General features: G+C 33.6%; 1 protein-coding gene and 1 long non-coding RNA gene across 2 annotated transcripts; one reads left to right on the top strand and one right to left on the bottom strand.

The window, feature by feature from the left end:
• Positions 1-823: 823 nt before the first annotated feature.
• Positions 824-3,228, top strand: LOC138342307 (uncharacterized). The gene is made up of 3 exons (XR_011215155.1): positions 824-965; positions 1,038-1,148; positions 1,245-3,228. It is a non-coding gene; the product is annotated as an uncharacterized lncRNA (long non-coding RNA).
• Positions 3,229-5,561: 2,333 nt separating this feature from the next.
• Positions 5,562-7,343, bottom strand: LOC101253057 (tryptophan aminotransferase-related protein 4-like). The gene is made up of 4 exons (XM_004233933.5): positions 7,002-7,343; positions 6,313-6,906; positions 5,930-6,210; positions 5,562-5,855 (listed from the first exon to the last, which is right to left on the bottom strand). Exons 1-4 carry the CDS (start codon positions 7,292-7,294, stop codon positions 5,662-5,664), a joined length of 1,362 nt encoding a protein of 453 aa, XP_004233981.2. The 5' UTR covers positions 7,295-7,343; the 3' UTR covers positions 5,562-5,661.
• Positions 7,344-24,513: the final 17,170 nt, after the last annotated feature.

Below are 24,513 nucleotides of genomic sequence, written 5' to 3'. Positions count from 1 at the left end.
TTTTCTTTAAAAGGTAATTTCAAAATTGGTATGATATGATTTGAAGGGTATTTTTATAATTTAACTAATGAAGCCGTTAGTATCTTGATTTTTTCTTAAAATGAAAAAAGTTAAAATTATCCTACACTAGATTATTATAGCTTGCAATTTTTTAGCGTGTGGAGGATACATGTCAACCAACATGTGAGTAGAGAAGTGAAAGTTAGATGTCTCACAAAATGTAAAAGATAGAAAAATATCCAAATTATCATACATTCATCAACGTGAAAGGCAAAATTAAATCATTGATGATGCAATTCATATATAACTCTTTGTACAATAGATTATTATAATATTCGTATCTTCTATAAATAAAAAATAAAAGTGGGACTAGGAGATTTCTTCAAATACTAGTAAATATGAGACTCTAAGGTTAAAACTTAAGACATTAAGGGTGAAAAAGATATTAGAAAAACTATTAGGGGTGGCAGGGCAATTTGTTAAATTAGTAGATGAAGAAAACGTGATACTTGAAAAAACAGAATTTCCCACCAAAAGTTGCAGTGAGCTTCAATATTGAAGATGAGCACTCCAACTGATGGGAAAGAAGTTGTTATGGAGAAAGGAGAAGCCTCCATTGATGAGAAATACGATGATTGGATTGCAAAAGCCGATGAAATGGTGGAGTGGCTCTATGATTATTACTACATGCATTTCCGGCCAACTTTAGAAGAGAAAATCGCTGATATGGAGTACCAAATCGATATGTGTATCCACGCCCTCAAGGTAAATTTCTTTTATGGATTATCCAGAAAAAAAACGCATTCAATTCAATTTCTCAAGTAATCATGAGAATGAGTTTAGTTCGTGTAGAAAACAGGCAATCAGAATATGAAAGTGCAGTGTTTGAGCTTACAAAAGGAAGGTAGTATAATCCAATTCCTGGTTGTTACAAGGAGGAGGAAGAGCATCTTCTAGTGAATGCTGTGAGTGGAAGCAAAATTACATGGTTTGAACTTGCATTTGGTTTACTTCTTACTGTTAATTTTATCTTCCAGACTAATTTGGCACCATATCTGCTGGACGCTTGGGTTTCCCTTGGCATCTGCTTTGCCTAGAAAAGAGATTACCCTAGAGCTAAATTCTACTTTCAGTTTGTCCTGACAGTGGTAATCTCGATGCTTCTTCAGTTCTTAAATTTTCCCTTCTCAAAACTTTAAAAGTTACCTTTATTTCATAGATTCTTCATTTTTTATCTGATTTAGAAAGAAGACAGCATGACTTTACGGCAACTTGCAGACCTAGAATTGCTGTATGCACGGGGTGAATATAGTCCATATGGTGCGATGCTTTTGTCTTCTTTTACTTTTTCGTAATTTACTTTTCTCCAACGAGAATCTCAAGTGTTCTCACTTTTTAGTTTTAGTGGTTGTTGTTGATCTGTTCATCTGATTGTATATCCATTTAACCGTTGCTGATAATCCACCACATCATATTGGTGAATGCATCAAATATGCCCAAAGGGCACTCGCTCTGGATGACATGGATGGATCTTGTTTATGTAAGACTTGAGAACTGAATCTAGTTAGTCACTCTCAGCTTTGCCAATTCGCCAAAATGTTTTACTTAGTGTTTGTCAATAATTGAATTCACCCGTCCCTAATTGTGTATAGTTAGAAGTAGCATATGATTACGTTAAAGACAGATTAGGTGCAAAAATTACACATTTTGGTACATGGAACCATGACATAGCATATACGCAGTAAGTAGAATTTTATTAAGTGTATCCTTTACTTATGAAAATGTTCTAGTATCTGCAGTAACAAACATTATGATAAATCCAATTTTCAAGTACTTCACTGAGCTTTTTAATCTGGTTGTAGATATCTTAGGAAGTGCATATTTCTCTTCCTTTATTCTGGATGGAGGATGGAATCACGATAGTACTCTACGATCATTAGAAGCATATGAAAAAGCTGTAAGTAGTTCTTACAATCTTGTCTCTGTATATTTATTTCCTTTTATTTTAAAATGAAATTTAGATATACAGTATTAGCTCCCTGTGAGCCTGGCAGGCCTTGTTTTTTTATAAACTTCGAAGTTTCTTCTGATACTCTACCCCATTTCAGGAGAAAACTCATGAAATGAAGTCAAACCCTGAGTTTCAATACGATTGTGGCATTGTAAGTTTATGAAGAAAAACACTGGTTTTTACTGGTGAACTGTTCTATCATATAGGATATTTCTAAACACAAGGTTCTCAATGGTTGCTCATTATAGCCTCATATTTTTATGATTGTGTTATTAAAGAATCAAGAGTTAGGAAAACTAAAAACAAAAAAGTAAGATAAGAGACCTTGTATAAAGTTGTACGTGATGCAGCAAGGAAGGGATATGTTTGCAACTCTATGTTTTTTCTAATTTTATTGTTCACTTTTTGTTAGAATCAAGCATCCACCATGAAAGTGTGCAATGAAGTAACTAAGATTGTGTTGAGAAGAAGAAGAGGAAGAGAAAGAAGAAGAAGAAGAAGAATGAGAGGAATCAGAGAGAAAACGTGACTTGCTTTAACATTCATATGCTTGATTACTTACAAAGAAGGTAAAATGACTATTTTATACTAACTACTTAATGGTAATTAACTAACTAATCAATTTACTAACCAACTTAACTAACTAACAAAAAAACTAACTAACTAATCTGTTATATAACTAACTAATAACAATTTTGTAGTAATTCCTTCAATGCACTGCAATACAACTTGTCAATTCCTCAACACTTTTAGACCGACTTCTTGTGTGAATCACAGATAGACCTTCATTCTTCATCTTAAGTTGCAGAGAATGTCTCAAAATAAGCTTGGCTCTATCAGAATTTGAGAATCATTAGGATTTATGTTGATATATAAAGATCTAAAGGAATGAAACCACTCAAGAAGAAGACACTGGAAACTTAAGAGATAAACAAAAGTCAGTAAAATAAAGGAAAAACACATGATTTGAAATAGAAGAATTCTTTGTAAATAGGAGATACTTTCACAGGATGTACTAAAGGAAGCACACATAACTTAACAGAGAACAAGAAAGTCGGACGTGAAAACAGAATCTTATAATTACTCATTGAATTAATTACCTTTTTCTAGTAGTTAAGAATCATGTCCCCTGGAGAGAAAAGATCCCTTCAATAAAGATCAGTAAAATGACTATTACAAGATATGGAGATATCAGTGACATGTTGATTTTGTCTGGTACGAAATAATCTATCTAGAAGAACACGTGTGTAAATAGGGAAGTACAACTTTGAAAATTAGAAAGACGGTCTATTAAAAGGAACTGATTCAGCAGTATTTACCAGACTATGTGAAAGCTTTTTTTCTGTGCTTATTCTTGTCCAACTTTTTTCAGCTCAAAAGTTCATATGCCTAGTGAAGAAAGAACCAAAAATCTCTAAAGTAGGGTCACCTTTATTCATTTCACATTTTAAATTTGCATATATCATGATATCTTAAATATAGTCTTCACTTTCCACTTCTTTAAAATTCAACGACATGTTGAGAAAATGTGATATTTGTATATTCAGGTGAATACAACAAGTCGCTCATTTGTGTATCAGATGCTGCAATAACAGATCCTTCTCTTGATGTTTTAGTGAAAATGACGGTGCAGCTTCTTGACATATTAGAAGGATTAGTTCAGGTAAGATTATTTGATTGTGGTTATTTTATATAAAGGATCTGTAAGTGATATTCTGATCTGTTGCATTAGGAATGGCATGGTTGACGACATTAAAAATATGAATCATAAAGGAATTGTGTGTGATCAAAGGTGCATTGTTTCCAGTTATATCCAAAGTGCAGGCCAGTGATAACTATTAGGTATTCAAGGAGTCACACTCCTTGCTATTGCACATTAACTTGTCATACTCCCAACATGACATAGCGCAGTCCTTTGATGTGATCACATTTACCTGTTTAAACACTGATTTTATCATCAGAGTTACCAAGGATTGCTTTCTGTTTCCTGATATAACATAATGTATGATGAGGTAGTCCTTTAAGATGGCTTCTGAGATAATCAGTCAATATGTACAAATTTTGCACCGACAACCTTTAGGCAACAAGTACTAATAATAGCTAGGGGGACAGACGTAATATAAATTTGATTTTATGGTATGACAGGAATACCAAAAAATAGTCATGCTTTTCAATGATTTCTAACATTGACTTAATGTGTAGGTTTGAGGGACAGTTAATTGATCGGTTTTGGGAATATTTCTTAAATTAGAGGCTAGGAAACTGCAATAGGAAGCTATAATTATGTGGAATTAAGAGTTATTTGGATAGGAATATTGAAGTTGGGTGTCTAAGTTAGTAATTCAATTTGTGTCTGTGTTAAATAGATCAAGTGATCAACTTGGTAACTCTACTGTGGCTGCTGCAGAAAGCTTGGTTCAAATTCTCCTACTTTTGAAGAATTATCTTCTGAGTCCTTTCCACTTACTACTACATAAAAATAATTTTAACAAAGAGAAAAGGAAAACATATCACCGCATACAAATAGTTGCAGAAGGTCTCAATGCACAATAAAGGTATCGATTTGGAGAAAAATTTAACCATTGAGCGTAAGACATATCTAGAAGAAAAGTAGATGAGGTAATTACCATCTCATGTGCCCTTAAATTGTCCAATTTATTTGTCCAACGAGTTGGGTGAGCAGCAGCATAGCCCTGTATTGAATGAATGGTGTGTGGTGTAATATTTTAGTCGTTTCTTGATAAACATGAAAGATATGATACTGCCTTCTAAAAAATAATGCCTTTAGATTCTTAGTTTTTAAATGTCTTTCTTCTTTTGAGCCGTTAAGACATTATGAATGAGATTGTGAAGGATGAATTTGAATTATGTGATCCTGCTTTTCAGGGTAAGAGTAATGACAAGAGTAAGGGGTGTTGGGTTTAGGAAGTGTGAATGGGAAAAGAAAAGAGAGAATATGAAAAAAGAGGAAACTAATTTTGAGCGAAAATGAAAAGTCATTTACAAAGAAATTAAAAATCATTTCTCTCATATCGGCAAAAGAAAGGGAAATTGTTGTCCTTATATAAGGAAACACTTCCATTACTTCTTAAAGAGCTAAGAAGAAGATGTCTCTCGGCTTCAGATTTGGCAATTGATTGATAAATTTTTGGACAAAATTTATTTAATCAGTTTTTGTTAAATCAAATAAATCCTGTTAGTATTATCTCTTATAAATTTGCGAGTAAGGTAACGTAATATTCTGAAAAGTTGTTACTCTATTACCCTCTGAATTATTATTTTTTGTAATTTTGTGCACCTTTTTAACTTACGTGACATCCAAATATCTCTCATGCGTGGAGCCACAGAGTGTGTCACGTAAGACTAAAGGTATATAAAATTACATAAAAAATATTTAGAGGTAATAGAACCTTAATTTAGTTAGAGTATGTCTATGAATTTTGGTCATAGTTTATAAGATACTTGCGCATTTCCCGATTTAGTTTTAGAAAGTATAATGAATATGATTAGGTTAAAGTAAGATACAAAATGATAATGGATTTTTGGTATTACTAACTAAAGTTGAATCAACAAATTGTGTGTATATAAAGTGTTCCTCTCCTAAGATATAAAATGAATGATCACAGCGACATGACAGCATCGACGATAGATCAGTGTTTAGACACTAAATCTTGTAGTCGTTGCAGCAATAAATCGAAATCATCTCTGCTATTCACAACACTAAGACGAACATAACGATTTTCAACTCCAAATACAGCGCCTTTTCGACCAATAATATTAGCTTCCCTCAGCACGTTGTGACACTCTTCATCTTCTTCCGCTTCACATTTTAACCACGCAAAAGCTGCGTAAAAAAAATAAAAATGGTTAAGCATATTGAATTTCACTTAGCTTGTTGATGCTTCATTAATTAACTACCTGGAGAAGTTGGCCTAACTTGTTTGGAAAATGCACAATGTTGGGAGGGAAGTTGTTCCATTGAGAATAGTTTTGAAGTAGACAAGATCTCCGCGAGCTTTTCCCATCTAGTCTTCATAATTGTATGGGCAAATCGAAATATTTCTCTTCTATCTCCTTGTAACACAACGTTTAAGAGTTTTAAAGCTCTCAATTGAGTTTCACGCGGAATACCATAAGTGTTTAAATCTATGTATTCCACCATTCTTTCGTATACATCTTTGTCTTTGACTATAGCCCATCTACATGTGTATATCAAAGGAAACTAATTAATTTAAAAATTTTAACTCGTATTATTATTATTATATATGACTATGAGTAAGTAAGAGTTGTTGATTAAGTACCCAAATCTGCTACCAGCATGACCAGTGAGCTTTGAAAGTGTAAATAACATGAGATCTTCATCCATAGGACTTGGAATTGCGGTGTAATGTGGCCAATAGTAAGCTAAATCGTATACATGTCTTGCAAATTTTCCTTGAAGAACTGCCTTGTTTAAGTGCCCATCTGGATTGTTTGGACATGTCACAAACTCAATGAAATTAGTTCTACTACTCCTTGTTTTGTTTTTCCAAGACGATGTATCTCCACTAAACTTATACTTTTTCGAATCCAATAGCTCTGTTTGTGATTTGTAAACAGGATAGTAAGGGGCAGAAGCAACAACTTTGGTAGGCGATGAATTGGAGTTGTGATGGGAAAGAGCATACACCGCGGCATTAAGAAGTTGAGTTGAGCCAACGCCGAATACTATGTACTTGTTTGATGTGTTTGCATTTCCTACAGTTTCATGTAACTTGTGTATTACACTCTCCAATTGCTTAGAAATGAGCGAACCATCCTCAAATTCATAGCCCATTCTATGCCATCCAGCTACCATTACACCACTACTCCCTGCATTTTGCTTCCAAAATGGCTCTAAAAACATAGGGTTTCCGCTGCAACATATTTTTTTTTAAAAAAAAAAAATTAGATAACATTGGAAATAAATCAAGTGAATCGCGATCTATGTTTCCAATATATAGTAAATCACCTGTCTACATCAACCGCGCAACTGGGTTTAAAGAGAGAGCAATCAGGGCCAGTAAAGCATGCATTGCACTCACAAATCGGTTTTCCGTCTTCTCTGAGTACTAAGCCGTCTAAATAAGCTCTTCCATGTCCTGAACAACTAATAGACGCAACTTTCTCTGCTTCTGTAGCGGTTTTTCTTGTCCAGCTTAGGTGCGTCGTCTCACTATGAAATATTACCAACACAATACATGTAAAATTGACAATTACTGAAACGCTAAATAACACTTTCCACTTTAAATCTAATGACGACATATTTTAAGATTTTTGGAAACAAAATACCCTTTGTTATAAATGGTGTATCAACTCATCATGTTTTGTTGGATTTATTTATACCAGTCGTTAGGCTACTAGTTAAATCAAATTATGAAGTAAAAAACATGTTTAAGGATCGGGTTAATTTTTTAATAGCATTAGAACATGTAATAACTCCGCATTTCAAATTTATTGTACTTGTTAATGTATAATAATAAACATAGTAATTGAACCTCACATTGAAAACATGCATACGTACGTAATTATTTTAAAGACTATTAGATCTTTAAATATGTATAAAATTATTATACTTGCTAATGTACAATAAACATATTAGCTGAACCTCACATTAAAAAACACGAATACGTAATTATTTTAAAGACTATTAGATCTTTATATAGGTATTAAATTATTGTACTTGCAAATGTATAATAAACATATTAATTGAACCTCACGTTAAAAAACATGAGTACGTAAATATTTTAAAAACTATAGTTAGATCTTTATTTAAGTATAAAATTGTTTGTACTTGCTAAAGTATAATAAACATATTAACAGGGCCGGCTCTATCCTTTTAACAAGGCATTTGCCTTATTTGGGGGCTCAAATTCTTGACAAGATAAAATTATCGTTAAAAATTTTTTTATAGAAAAATTAATTATTTATAATAAAAAATATTTTTACATTTTTTGTACTTTGTTAAAAATAAGAAATAGCAGTGAAAGTGTTAAACAAAGTAAATTATAGATTCTTTTTTATTTCTTTTAAATTTTAGTTTCAAGCATTACTGTAAGTATATTAAAATGAGGTATACTAAGTCATCAACTTTTATAGTCAAATTCTATGATACTTATATCATTACGTTAATAATACATACAATAATTGTCTCAAAATGCTGTTTTTAATAATGTTGAGATTAAATCTTACTTAAAGCTAGTAACTGAAAGAACAATATTAAGTACTAATAATTTTCATCTAAATAGTGTAATTTTTTTATTAAATAAATACGTATATGAAGTATATTTATATTAATTTTAGGCCGTGAATTAAAATTAACTTCCCAAAAATATTTAGACATTCACTACCAGACGCTAATTAAATTCATTCTATAAAATGGACTTACTAATTGAACTATCCATTGAACCTCGCCTTAATATTTTGCGAAGTTTATTATTATTTGAAGACTACTATATTTGTCTTTTTATATATATAATTCTATTGCTTTCCAAAGAAGTTTCCTGGTCATACATAATAGTCTATGTTGTTTTTACTAGACGTAATTAAGTGTGAATTTTTTTAAAATATCAAACAACTTGGAATTAAAAATTATGAAACGCTACGTAGGCTTGATCTACGTACATGCAATTCTTTATTTTACTTTGAGTTCTAACTATGAAGTTTCCCGATCAATGATTTTTCTGTTCTTCAACAATTAAAGAACCACTTAACGAGTGAATACTTAATTAATATAAAATTAAAAAAAAAAGTATTGTTCATTTATGTTATTTCTATTTGCAAAGCAATTTTTCTATGTGTGGTCAATTGTGATTTGATCATATCATTAATTAAATTATTTTTAAAGAGAAAATGTTCAAATATGTTGTCAAATTTTGAGAAAAGACTCATCTATATCATTATTTAAAAGTTTGGTTCACTATGTCATTCAGTGAACAAATAATAGATGAATGAGCGTTTTCTCAAACGAAAATGATATAAATAAACCAAATTTCTAGCGAATGACATATTTAAGCCTCTAAAATATAATGGTTACATGGAACCGGTGACAAAATCAGAATTTTTAATAAAGAAATTTACAAATCTGAGAAATATACACACGAATTAGTGAAAGGAGATTCGATATTTATTATATTTTAACACTATATAATAATATTTTCTGCCGAAGAGATTAGGATGAACCTAACTAATTATATTCTGCCTTTGCCCCTGCATGGAGCACCAAAGTGCTTTCCTGAAGGTTAATTTATGGGGTTACACATAATTCGAGTTGGTTCGAGTTTTTAATTTATTAAATTTAATTAATTATGTCAATAGTCTCTATCTATAAATGATATCAAATTATTAGAAGTTAGATTTCTCATATTTTCAAACTTATTTTGTGGTTCTTTGTGAAGCATTTTAAGACAAAATTTATTTTATTTTTGTGAAATATGATGTAAATGTTATAGTAAAACCTCTATAAATTAATATAGATGGGATCATGAAATTTTATTATTTTATAGTAATATGATTTAATCGATAAATTAATATTTATTAATTTAAAGAATGGATTAAGATTTAGTGAAGGTTAATTTTGATTATATCAAAATCATTGTATCTTACTAATTTAACCTTATGATGCGTGGATAATAAGAGTTTTTAAGATGTACTATTGTAACAAAGTTTATCCTAAGATATTAGAAGACTATGAAGTAGGACAAACTAATCCAGCAAAGATTGATGTTTTGAATGCTATCAATTTTGCAGTCCTTACTTGGACAATAAATATTCAGCACGAGACAATATCAAATTGTTTTCGACACTGTAAAATTTGTTTGGGAGATGAAATCGCACAGAATTTGAAATGAACTCACTTGTGAAAACGTCATTCATTAACTTGAGGTCATGAGTAATGATCTCAGTCACCACAATGAAGTGGATGTCAATAACCTATTGCATTATTTGGGTGAAAGTGATACATGTTCAGAGTTCAAAAGTTTAGAAGAAATTGTGGATACTATCGGATAAAACAATGTTGACGATGAAACTGAAGATGATACTATACATTTTGGAACTAGTTACGCATAAGGAAACACGTATCGCATTCAAAACTCTTCACAATTTTATGGTGCAGTTTGAAAAGACAACATCAAAGCTCTTGGATGCAATAAGAAAAGTTTTGATGAACTTCAACTAGATTTAATTTTTTTTTTACAAAAAAACTAAACATAATAGAATCATATCTCACTAAATTGTCTTAAATACATTTATATTTTTAAATAATTATTAATTTATGATATTAATGGGACCATATATTTATATAGGGGTCTTCTAAAAATATATATTATCTTATCGAAATTGATGATTTTTTTCCATTGGCCCAAGTCGGGACTGGAGAAAAATATTATTCTAGAGAAATTATTAATTTATCAAGTATTAATTTATAGAGATTTTACTGTATATCATTTCATGCAATATATCGTAATTAATTAGATACATATTGAATTAGGTCATAGGTCTAACTCACACCCCAAAAGCTAACTCAAAGGTAGGAGGATTGTCCAAGCCTTATAAGGAGTCCACCAATCTCATTAACCACTATGTGGGACTTTTGTCATTCTTTAACACCCCACCTCACCCCCAGTGCTTAGCATCTGCTGCATAGGCAATTTTGATTTTGGGGGGTCCCAACATCGGGTGAGACGGACCCTGCTTTGATACCATGTTGAAATTAGGTCTCAGGCCTAACTCCACCCCAAAAGTTAGCTCTAAGGGAAGAGGATTGCATAATCCTTATAAGGAGTTCACCCATCTCATTAATCACCGATAATTTATAGAAATTTTATTGTATATTGTTTACATCCCTACTCTGTCAAAATAGGACGAAACGTCGCGGCAACTCGAAAATAATTAATTGATTCAATTTTAACAAAGTTTAAAAATAAACAAGTTTTAAAAAGAGTCGCCACCTAATTTTAGGAAAAAACTAGGAAACCATTAAATGATTTACGAAACCAGTTCGATTCTAGGTAAGGGGTTTAAATTATTCCGAAGGGAAGGGGTTAGGCACCCTTCGGAATCCACAAATATGGTTCCCGACTGAATTCATTTTTTTTCAAATTGAGGAAAGATAAAAAATAAACACACAATATACACAATAAAGCAATAGCTATCGGCCAAAAGTTTGCCTAACGTCAATATTCACAAAATAATGAATGAAATACAATTCAAACTTTTCGAATAATTTCAAGGAGAAGCATCTCCGGGTACCTGTAAAGACACTTAGTAAAAGAGTTAGTGTCAAAATAATATAAATAAAAATAAATAACTCAAATAATAACTAAAATAGAAATCCGTCTTATTAACATGGGAGGCCTTGGAAATCGACGGTAATTTCTTCATCGGCCAATTCCAACAACTAAAATTATATATAAACTTTAAATTAGATTTCCGTCTTTTGAAATGGGAAGGCCTCTAAACCCGACGGATAGATTTTTCATCGGCCCTTTAATAAATATATTTAACATAACCTGAACATCAACAAAACATAACAAACTTATCCCAAGAGAATATGGAAAACAACTACCAAACTAAAATAACATAATTAGAAATAGAAATAACAATAACGTAATATATAAAAATTAAAAATAACATTTAAATAGAATAATAACAAAACTCTGAAAAGTTAAATAATGCTAATATTAAAACTACAATAAACACAAATATTAATTGACTTTTAGAACTACATTAAACTAAAAAAACAAGACAAGCTACATATAATAAACAGAAAACATAAAAGAGCTCGATATTAAATAAAACAAGGCTAAGAAAAATAATTTACCTGGTTCTGGGCAGCGAACCGGAACTCCGAGTTTGAAAGAGACGACTCCACCTCCTCAACTCGAAAAACCACAAAAACACTTTAAAATTTTTAAACTATGGGAACCAAGAATTCTCAAAAATTTATGAGTATTCTTTTGTTTTCCCCTCCAAATCCTCTCCTAAAAATAGTGAATGAAGTGGGCTTATATAGAAACCCAAAAATCCTCAAAAAGGATGAAATACCGATGTGGGACTATTGCAAAATTGAAAATTGTTTGAGAGACAATGTGGGAAAGGCATTTATTTTTTTTTTGTATTTGACTCAAAATGTATGAATTTTAAAATCATCGGACAAAAATTTGCTATTAAATAAACAAAGCTTCAAAATCACGAATTTTTAAAATGTTAGGCCAAAATTGGGTGTCAACAGCTGTCCCTTTCGTTGTGTATGATTGATGAAAGAAATCGTGGACAACGAAAATTGACAAACCCAATTTTGACCGAACACATGACCTTTGTAGAGAAGTGCAGTTGCATTTGGTGGAAGTCAATCCCAGACCTGTCTCCAAAAGGTTCCATGATGTGTTGCGTCCTTGTTGAAGTAGTTTGCACCTATTTTTCTTTTTGTTTTTTTTTTAATTTTTTTTTTTCTTTTTTTCTTCTTTTTTTTTTGAAGGAATTCATCCTTTCAAATGCTCTTGACAAAGATTGAGATAAAACTCGTCAGCTTAAAATGCAATTTAAGTGGAAGACAATGTCTTCACCGTGTCGACACTCAATTTCTCTCCTCGGCATTAACGTCAGTTGACGTTGAGGGATAAATATTTCCTTTGAGATGCACGATTCTTTTTCTGGCAGTGCATGATTGCTTGCAGGGCATGAATATCTTCCCGCGATTTTCAAATTTTGCGAGGAATTGAATCTTCTCGCGATGCATGAAATTTTGCGAGGGATGAAATCTTCTCACGATGTATAGATATTAATCCGTGATGCATGACTATTAACTCGCAATGCATGAATATTAACTAGTGATGCATGAATTAACTCGCGATGCATGAATCAACTCTCGATGCATGAATTGACTCTCGATGTATGAATATTAACTAGTGATGCATGAATTGACTCTCGATGCATGAATATTAACTCTCGATGCATGAATTAACTAGTGATGCATGAATTTTCTGCGAGGTATGGAATCTTCTCGCGATGCATGGAATTTTCTGCGAGGTATGAAATCTTCTCGCGATGCATGAATTTTCTGCGAGGTATGAAATCTTCTCGCGATGCATGAATTTTCTGCGAGGTATGAAATCTTCTTGCAATGCATGAATATTAATTCGCGGTGCATGAATATTAACTCGCAATGCATGAATTAACTCTCGATGCATGAATTGACTCTCGATGCATGAATATGAACTCGCAATGCATGAATTTTCTGCGAGGCATGAAATCTTCTCGCGATGCATGAATTTTCTGCGAGGTATGGAATCTTCTCGCGATGCATGAATTATCTGCGAGGTATGAAATCTTCTCGCGATGCAGGAATATTGACTCGCAATGCATGAATTCTGCAAGGTATGAAATCTTCTTGCGATGCATACATTTCTGCGAGGTATGAAATCTTCTCGCGATGCATGAATATTAACTCTCGATGCATGAATATTAACTCGCAATGCATGAATATTAACTCGCAATGCATGAATTAACTCGCGATGCATGAATATTAACTAGTGATGCATGAATTGACTCTCGATGCATGAATATTAACTCGCAATGCATGAATTAACTCTCGATGCATGAATTAACTAGTGATGCATGAATTTACTGTGAGGTATGGAATCTTCTCGCGATGCATGAATTAACTAGTGATGCATGAATTTTCTGCGAGGTATGGAATCTTCTCGCGATGCATGATTTTTAACGAGGCCTGGATGGCTCGATAATGTTCCAACTGTAACGAGGTGTATGGCTCGAGAATGTTCCAACTGTAACGAGGTAGATGGCTCGATAATGTTCCAACTATAACGAGGTGGATGACTCGATAATGTTCCAACTGTAACAAGGTGGATGTCTCGATAATGTTCCAACTGTAACGAGGTGGATGGCTCGATAATGTTCCAACTGTAACGAGGTGGACGGCTCGATAATGTACCAACTGTAACGAGGTGGATGCTCGATAATGGTCCAACTGTAACGAGGTGGATGCTCGATAATATTCCAACTGTAACGAGGTGGATGACTCGATAATATTCCAACTGTAACGAGGTGGATGGCTCGATAATATTCCAACTGTAACGAGGTGGATGCTCGATAATATTCCAACTGTAACAAGGTGGATGCTCGATAATATTCCAACTTCAAATGAATTTTTGAGATCCTCTCAAAAATTCTGTCCCAATTTCCATTATGAAGAGAAATGAAAATCTTACTGGGTATATGACCGAGCCGTTGTGGCGCCTACGTATCCCATTGGAGCAGGAATCAGGTCAAACGTAGTTCCCCTCTTGTGGATGATGAGTGCTGCAAAGAATCTAAAAGATTATCAGTAGAAAATGCACAATATGAACATGATGGAGTATGCAAATGGTATCCTTTGCTATATTCAAAGCCTAAAACAAGACATATCACATTTTGGGGATGGACAATCCAATGAAGTAAAATAGGCATCTCACATATATAAGATTAACTTAACAACACCTTTTATAATGAACAACTCAAAAGACAATTTTTTTTCTTTTTTTTTTCAAAAAATAAAAATGCGATGAGATAGTCAAATTTTCACCACGATTGGTACCAACAGTTAAGATTGCAGGTAAATCTCTCATTCTTTTTTTTTTTAAGATTGAATTAAGGTAATTCATACAGCTTCAAGTGGTACCTCAAATATACTTAAGGATTGACAAGATCTGTTCATCTTGTTTCAAACAAAGATTTTGAATTGTATCAATCCTTATGTTTCAAGTGCCCTCGCGACAAAGGCTAGTCCTATTTCACACATATTTGAAACAATTGGTTATAGGACATTTTTCAGAGTGCACTCACACTCACAAGAATGTTCAATGCACACAACTGTGATACCATATGCTTGATCCTTACGTAAATCTCCACTAATGTGAGAACATTTGGAATGAGATCATGTAGGGCTTGTCATTGGCTTGTAACGTAGGGTTAGGGATGGGTAGGATATTTCTTTGAGATAAAAGTGACTGAATTCCTCCTTGAGTGTTACACAGAATTTGTGCTCTTAATGATTGGTACGCCTTTGGCGTTAGATCCTCTCCATTGTTCTCCCAGCTTTCAAATTCTTTTGAATTCTCATTTTGAACACTTTCCCCTTTTTTTTCTTTTTTTTTCTTCTTTTGATTCCTTATTCATTGAAGCTTGTCTTTATTCACTTCTTTATTATAATAATTTTTTCCTTTTTTGTTGGAGTATTTTCCTTCCAACCTTTCACTGGTTCTGTAAAGGAATTTTTTTGCCTTTCTTTATTTTTTCCACTTTTTTTTTCTCTTTTTCTCTAGAGTCTTTGCTTCCTTGATTTTGAGAGACTCAATATCTTTGCTTTTTGAAATTTCAAACATTAATCTCCTTTTATAATTTGCACATTCTTTGTGCACTCAAAAAGGTTGGGCCAAGAGAGGATAGCGCTCGTAAGCACTCAAAAGGGTAGTGGTTAAAATGTGGTTGTCCAAATGAAGGTTTCAGGCTCAAAATGGGAAAACTAGGGATTAATGTAATTTGGTAGGCTTTGAAAGGCACAATCGGGTAAAAAAAAAGGCCTACAATCCTTTCTCAAACCAAACATTACTCATGATTTCGCCTCGAAAAACATTCAGGTCAAGTTCTAGATCAACAGTGTAACACAATTGAACTTTGATCAAAATCTCACCACACAATGCACATGAAACATAAGGTTAGTTTTATTCTTATCTTGATTGCATGCAAGAGAATTTTCAAGCATCACAAAAGTACAGATAAGAGGTACCACGAGAATCTATGGTTTACCGCAAAGTCAGTCTTTTCCATCATATCGAATATATTTACATGCTCTTAACCATATAGGTCCCGATCGAGTTGAAGACATGACTCTAACAGTATGTACAAACAATTTTATTTTTTATTTTTTGAAAAATGATTACCGAACCCGAGAAAGGCTGGCTACGTATCTCATTAATATGAGAATCAGGTACGCGTAGTTCGTGCAGATATAACTTTAAAAATATGCACAAACTATTTTATAATTTTTATATTTTTTTTTATTTTGGAGAAGATAATACCGAACCCAAAAAGGGTTGCCTACGTATCTCACCGAAATGAGAATCAGGTACGCGTAGTTCGGCCAGATAAGACATATAATAATTTAAAGATTTAGACAACTCAAAGAAATTCCTAGGTCTAGCCACTAAAAATTTGTAGTCATGATATGTTTTTTTTTCGCACCAATATGTTTTATAGCCTCTTAATCTTCAATATTTATGTTGTCTGTTGAACGTAACCTATGAATTTGTACAGTAATGATTTGTTGTACTCTTTTTGGATGTTTTCTTGGACCTTTTTCTCCTTCCAAATTTCACGAGATCCAAACACTGTTATGACCATCCCCGACTGATGCCGGAGACGGTATTCCTACAAAAATATGAGAAATATGTGAGAGCAGGACCGTCATGCAAAATAATAATAAAAATAAGTGGATGCGACCTCATAGTCAAATACTCCCCTGATTTATCGTTTTGACTTGTTTTTAACGTCTTGTGAAATACAAGGACTCAAATTTTGTTATTCCTCTTGTCTCTTGCGACTTCGGACAAAAAATGATTTCTGAATTTGAACATAAATTAATTTTTCGCTGTACAGAAGAACAACTCAAAATGTAAAAGTGTTAGTTCTGTAAAATATCACACAAATAATGAATAAAACATAAACACATTTTTAATTAAAGATAAACTGAAATATATCACATAGCATACAAATAATTATTGCGCGTCCTATACAAATACGTGACCCTTTTATGCCTAGGGTAGGCCTATCGATTCGAAGGATGTATTACGCCTTTTGACAACTTTCCATTGTCCCCCAAAACACTTAGTACAATTTATGAACAAATTAAATAGAATTATGAAGTCAAAGGAAAAAGAAAGAAGGAAAAATAATTACAAATATTTAATTTCACGTAGGGGTACCATCCTATTCTAAGCCTTTGTCGAAGGGTCTTCCTCTTGAAATTCTTGTCATCTCCGATTGTCAACACCTTTAGATGGAATGATAGCTTCTGAAAACTCGAGTTTGACATAAGTAAACTATTAAAATAGCCTTCTAATTCAGATGGATTGTGGTTTGTCAAACGACGTATACATCCTTCAAATTACACACAATTATGGTCGTCCTTTTAGGCTAGAAGCCATTATGGACTCAAGGTGGTGTTTCTAATGGACTCAACACACCTTGGGTGTTGAGTCATTTTAGGTTGATGCTTAAATTCGGAATTGGTTTTGCTCTATCCTACGGTGAGTAGAATTGGTATAGAAGTGACGGTTACCCGAGTCGGACAGACAACGGGGTGAAGCTAATAAACGACGTTGGATGATCGCAAGCCAACTATTCGTTTATTACTTCCAAAGATTAGACTTGTGTTTTTCTGAAGGAAGCCGTGGTAAGCCACGTAACTTCCTTTGTCCTAATGCAAACTATTTGTCAATTAACGGGAACTATGCAATGAAATGCAATGATAATATACACAAAATAAAATAAATAATAATTAAATACAATATACAAATAATCATCGAAACATAAAAAACAAGGTATAATAAAACAAAAATTTCCTCAATTTGAAAAAAAAAACAAATTCATATTGGTTAAAACCTCTAAACTCCCCAGCAGAGTCGCCATTCTGTTTACATCTCTACTCTGTCAAAATAGGACGAAACGTCGCGGCAACTCGAAAATAATTAATTGATTCAATTTTAACAAAGTTTAAAAATAAACGAGTTTTAAAAAGAGCCGCCACCTAATTTTAGGAAAAAACTAGGAAACCATTAAATGATTTACGAAACCAGTTCGATTCTAGGTAAGGGGTTTAAATTATTCCGAAGGGAAGGGGTTAGGCACCCTTCGGAATCCACAAATATGGTTCCCGACTGAATTCATTTTTTTTCAAATTGAGGAAAGATAAAAAATAAACACACAATATACACAATAAAGCAATAGCTATCGGCCAAAAGTTTGCCTAACGTCAATATTCACAAAATAATGAATGAAATACAATTCAAACTTTTCGAATAATTTCAAGGAGAAGCATCTCCGGGTACCTGTAAAGACACTTAGTAAAAGAGTTAGTGTCAAAATAATATAAATAAAAATAAATAACTCAAATAATAACTAAAATAGAAATCCGTCTTATTAACATGGGAGGCCTTGGAAATCGACGGTAATTTCTTCATCGGCCAATTCCAACAACTAAAATTATATATAAACTTTAAATTAGATTTCCGTCTTTTGAAATGGGAAGGCCTCTAAACCCGACGGATAGATTTTTCATCGGCCCTTTAATAAATATATTTAACATAACCTGAACATCAACAAAACATAACAAACTTATCCCAAGAGAATATGGAAAACAACTACCAAACTAAAATAACATAATTAGAAATAGAAATAACAATAACGTAATATATAAAAATTAAAAATAACATTTAAATAGAATAATAACAAAACTCTGAAAAGTTAAATAATGCTAATATTAAAACTACAATAAACACAAATATTAATTGACTTTTAGAACTACATTAAACTAAAAAAACAAGACAAGCTACATTTACCTGGTTCTGGGCAGCAAACCGGAACTCCGAGTTTGAAAGAGACGACTCCACCTCCTCAACTTGAAAAACCACAAAAACACTTTAAAATTTTTAAACTATGGGAACCAAGAATTCTCAAAAATTTATGAGTATTCTTTTGTTTTCCCCTCCAAATCCTCTCTTAAAAATAGTGAATGAAGTGGGCTTATATAGAAACCCAAAAATCCTCAAAAAGGATGAAATACCAATGTGGGACTATTGCAAAATTGAAAATTGTTTGAGAGACAATGTGGGAAAGGCATTTTTTATTTTTTTTTTATATTTGACTCAAAACGTATGAATTTTAAAATCATCGGACAAAAATTTGCTATTAAATAAACAAAGCTTCAAAATCACGAATTTTTAAAATGTTAGGCCAAAATTGGGTGTCAACATATATCATTTCATACAATTAATCATAATCAATTACATACATACCTATAAATCACTTTAAATTTATTTTTCAACTCAGTTTAAAAACGTCTCATGACCTTGCTATTTATTTAAAATAGAGATGGGGGACACCTAATTATTTTTAAAATTAGGAAATTATTTTGAAAAAGTACGACAAAACATTATTTTGAAAACCAAAGGAAGTAGGTTAATGATTCAAATAATCTCCCTAAAAAGGTAGGAAGCATTTTGAAAAATCCACAAATATAGTTAATTGGTGAATTTAAATATTTTGCGGCTAAAACAGATATATCTTATTTGAAAATGATACTTTGAAAATAGTTTTGTTTATTTAGTACTCTTATTGTTTCACTAGTTCAACTTGTGAATCAACTTTATAGTTTTAATAACAATTTCTGATTTGATGGTTGATATTTAAAACTTCCCAATGTCTATTTAAAGACTACGATTTTCTTAATTGAACTTATTAATACAGGAGAAATTTTCATAAAAGGGTATAAGTGCATGCGTATATTATATTGTTCAGTGAGTTTTTTTGTGTTTTATATAACATTAGTATAATAGTATTCTTTTAATCCGAAATTTTAGTGTAATTGTATCACAGATGCAATTCAGATTGTTGTTATTGAATGTGCAATTCGTTAACTGAATAGAATAATTAAGGTAACAATGTTATAAATTACTTTGATTTACGTTATTGATTTGACGTAGAATTAATTCTAAACGAGATACCAGTAAGTGCCTAGATATTCAAATACAAAATTCAGTGATTCTTACTTCATTTTCTTTTTGTTTATAATTGAAGTATCAAATTTAGTTTATTGTGTGGTTTATCAACTATGTCGACCATTTAAGTTTTAATTCAATATTTCGGAATCTAAAACACAGAGAACAACAATAAAATAGATAATACAATTTGATAATATCATGATACCTTTTCGAATATATAATGTATCATGATACCTTTTTGAAATTTCATAATAGATCATATATCATGATACATTTTTAATACATTACAATATTACATAATGATATCTTGGTATATTTTCAATACATGATATATCATGATATTTTTTCGATACACGAGATATCATGATACAATCGATACATTAAAGCAATCAGATTTCTCTTTGATACTTTATGTATGGATGATTTCCTCTCATCAATAGTCTTGCAATTGGGAGAGGAAATATGTATAGATATACTTACTCTTACTTAAAATCTTTATATGATATAAATATATAACCACAAAAAAAAACATAAATTTAGAAAAAACTTTAATTTGAATTTGAACAAATTTAATGTAAATTGTGCTAAATTAATGTATCACGATGTTATAGAGAAATACTAATAGCATAGGTGAGAGAAAAATGAGAGAAAGAAATTAATGAAATATAATTTCTAATTATACGTGAAATAAGAAATTGGATATAAGATATAACCATATAAATATGTTACTAAAATAATACGTAACTTTGTTAGATAATAATTTTAAAGTAAAACTTTAAAAAATAAATTTAAAACTTATGTTTACCTAATTGTATGGATTTTTCCTATAATACAAACCTCCTAATGCATAGATATGTAGCTTTTTTAATAACTCGAAAGAGACAAATACATGCTTTAAATCATTTTAAGAAAAAGAGAGATATACATGCTAAGAAATTTATTTACAAAAAGTAACAAAAAGTTTTTAGTTGACAAAACATCTAAAAAAGAATTACAAAATATATATGGAATTTTTGCTCAAAGGCTTGAAAAGTTCGCTCAAAATTGTTCGTATAAAATATGTAGATTTTGGTTAATTATTATCTTTTACTATAATTGAAATTTGTATGCATATAATAAACATTTGTTTGTGATTCCTAATAAATTTACAATATATATATTAGTCCGTATTCACCAAACATTTTTTATACATTTATTTGACCTAATAATCAATATTCATTCGCATGTTCAATCAACAAACTATATTAATAGTTATTTTAATCAACAAACATCTTTGTATGGGTGGGATACAAAGATGGCTATGGAATGTTAAATCATTTCCCTAACAACTCTTGAAGTTGGGCCTTTAACTCCTTTAACTCAGCGGGAGCCATTCTATAAGGGGGTATGGAAATGGGGCGAGTACCCAGCTCCAGATCAATACAGAAATCAATATTTCTATCTGGTGGCATACCAGGAAGGTCTGCAGGAAATACATCCAGAAACTCACGGACTATAGAAACCGACTCAATTGAAGGTACTTGGGTAGTATCATCCCTGAGGTGTGCCAAGAAAGCTAAACAACCCTTACTAATCATTCTCTTAGCACGAAGAAAGGAGATGATACGAACTGGAGTGGGAGTGTAGTCACCCTCCCACACTAACGGATCTGTCCCAGGCTTGACCAATGTCACAGTTTTGGCATTACAATCTAAGATTGCAAAGTTTGGAGAAAGCCAAGTCATACCCAGAATTACATCGAAATCAACCATTTCTAAGATAACCAAGTCTACATGAGTATTGCTCCCCATAAAAGTCACAAGACAAGACCTATACACCTTTTCAACTATCACAGACTCACCCACCGGAGTAGAAACACGAATAGGCATGTCAAGCAATTCACAATGTAAATTAAGACCAGTAGCAAATGAGAAAGATACATATGAAAATGTGGATTCAGGATCAAATAATACAGAAGCCATGCAATCACAAACCAAAAGATTACCTGTGATAACAGCATCAGATGTCTCCGCTTCAGACCTCCCAGGGAAAGCATAACAATGGGTCCTATCACCTGTCTGTCCATTGCCCCTACCATGTTGTGCTGCAGTCGCTCCGGCTTGCCCGCCACTCCGGTTGGTTTGGTGACCACCATTACCTTGACCACCACGTCCTCCAGAATGGCGGCCTCTTCCATGACCACCTTTACCTCTGACTATTGGGGGTCTGTAACTCTGTTTTGGACAATATCTCTTAATATGTCCAATTTCCCCACATCCACAACACTCTCTGGGTTCAAGCATAGGTCTCTGTGAGAACGACGGAGTCTGGGGATAACCTCCAAACTCAGAGAAATGTTGATCGGTCTGCGGTGGACGCTAGCTACAGCCTGTAGTGAAGACTGAATAGGTCGGGCTGGATAACCTCCTGAACTCTGCCCTCTGGAGTAAGAACCACTAAACTCACCTCCCTTACGAAACTTCTTAGTTGCTGATGCCATGGTGAAGTCATTTGGCTTCACTCTCTCCACCTCTATCACAAAGTCTACCACTTCCTGAAAGGATTTTGCTGCAGTAGATACCTGTAAGACTGGAATCTGCAAATCTGACCTCAATCCCTTCACAAAACGGCGAATCCGCTCTTGTAGACTGAAGCAAAGCTGGGTGGCATACCTAGATAATGCACGAAATTTAGCCTCATACGCAGTAACCGACATCCTGCCTTGCTCTAGGCTCAGGAACTCATCTCTCCTCCTATCCCTCAAAGTTCGGGGTATATACTTCTCCATAAACAAGCTAGAGAATGATGCCCAAGTCATAGGTGGTGCTTGTGCTGGTTGACACTCAACAGACGATCGCCACTACATTTTGGCGTTCCCCTGAAACTGATAGGTTACAAACTCAACACCGAATTGTTCCACTATGCCCATCTTATGTAGCAACTCATGACAATCAACCAGAAAATCATAGGCATCCTCAGATTCAGCACCTTTAAAGACTGGAGGTTTCAATTTCAAGAACTTACTGAAAAGTTCGTGCTGATCACTTGTCATGATAGGCCCTGTAGTCAATCGAGGAAACGTGCCTATTTCCAATGAGGCATCCATGCGGGGAGCCACAGCAGCTGCATGTTGTACTCCCGGAACCTGAGGTGCTGGTGCAGAAAACATTGGAGGTGTCTGGCCTTGATCAGATAACTCGCTAAGATAAGCAAGAACCTGATTAATCATCTCTGGGGTAGGTTGGGGGGGGGGGGGTTAATTCCTCACTCTGCACTTGTTCATTCTCCCCTTCCTCACCCTCTCTTAATACTTCCTCAGTTGGTGGAGGAGTCACCGCCCTAGTACTAGCTGGGCCAGGTGCTTGTCCTCTTCCTCTAGAGGACGTCCTCCCGCGACCTCTACCACAGCCTCTTGTCACTGCTCCTCTTCGAGCTATAGCCTCAGTGGTTGGTTCAGACGCATCTTGTCTTGCCGGTGTTGGTGCTGGCGCAGTTGTTGCTCTAGTTCTAACCATCTGCGAAATAGAGTGAAGATGGTCAGATACCAATTTGTATCACCTAGATACCAATTGGATCCAAGTAATAGCACGAAAGAAAGAAAGAATGGGGTTTTCCTAAAGTCTTGTAGCCTTTCAAAGAAAAGTAAAGGCGTCCCCCTACCGTTCCTCAAGACTCTACTAGACTCGTTCTTGTGTGATGAGACCAACGAACCTAAGGCTCTGATACCAAGTTTGTCACGACCCAAAACGAGCCGCGAGTGGCACCCACACTTACCCTCCTATGTGAGCGAACCAACCAATCTAAACCCCAACATTTCAACCATAATAAACAGAATATAATGCGGAAGACTTAAAACTCATTAATATAACCAATAAATAACTTCTAAAATTTAATACTTATTATTCCCCAAAATCTGGAAGTCATCATCACAAGAACATCTATCCTCAAATTACTAAATGTAAGAGTATCTAAGAAGCTAAAATAAGTAAAAGAGATGGTCCATGTCCGAACTTCAAGACATCAAAACGCGAAGGAAAGAATCCAGTCCGAGCTAGGAACAATAGCTCACCCTGAAATCTGATATGCTGAAGATTGCTAGAGTTGCGGTTGAGTCGAAGTCGATGGTACGTTTGCTGCATTCCATAAATGACAAAGAAAGAAACATACAAGTAGGGGTCAGTACAAGGCACAAGTACTGAGTAGGTATCATCGGCCAACTCAAAATAAAAAGCAATATATATCAGAATATAACATAAAATCGACTACCATACTCAACAGATAACAACAACAAGTACCATAACCATTGGCCACAACCCAAGCACATCTATGAGGACTCGCGCCTCCACACCATGCTCGTTTGGGAAATAGGTTCTTTAAATTTGAGTATATTAACATAATTCAAGATTCATTCTTTTTACTATCCTGGTATCGGAACGTGACACTCCGATCCTTTACTACTATCCTGGTGTCGGAATGTGACACTCCGATCCTCTACTATCCTGGTGTCGGAACGTGACACCCGATCCTCTACTATCCTGGTGTCGGAACGTGACACCCGATCCTCTACTATCCTGGTGTCGGAACGTGACACCCGATCCACTACTACTATCCTGGTGTCGGAACGTGACACCCGATCCACTACTACTATCCTGGTGTCGGAACGTGACACCCGATCCACTACTACTATCCTGGTGTCGGAACGTGACACCCGATCCATTAACCTCA

The sequence above is a fragment of the Solanum lycopersicum genome, chromosome 2 (assembly GCF_036512215.1).
Source record: "Solanum lycopersicum chromosome 2, SLM_r2.1".
In the NCBI taxonomy this organism is placed as follows: Eukaryota; Viridiplantae; Streptophyta; class Magnoliopsida; order Solanales; family Solanaceae; genus Solanum; species Solanum lycopersicum.
Note: the sequence above shows the minus strand (reverse complement) of the source record. Positions and strands in the feature narration are given on the sequence as shown.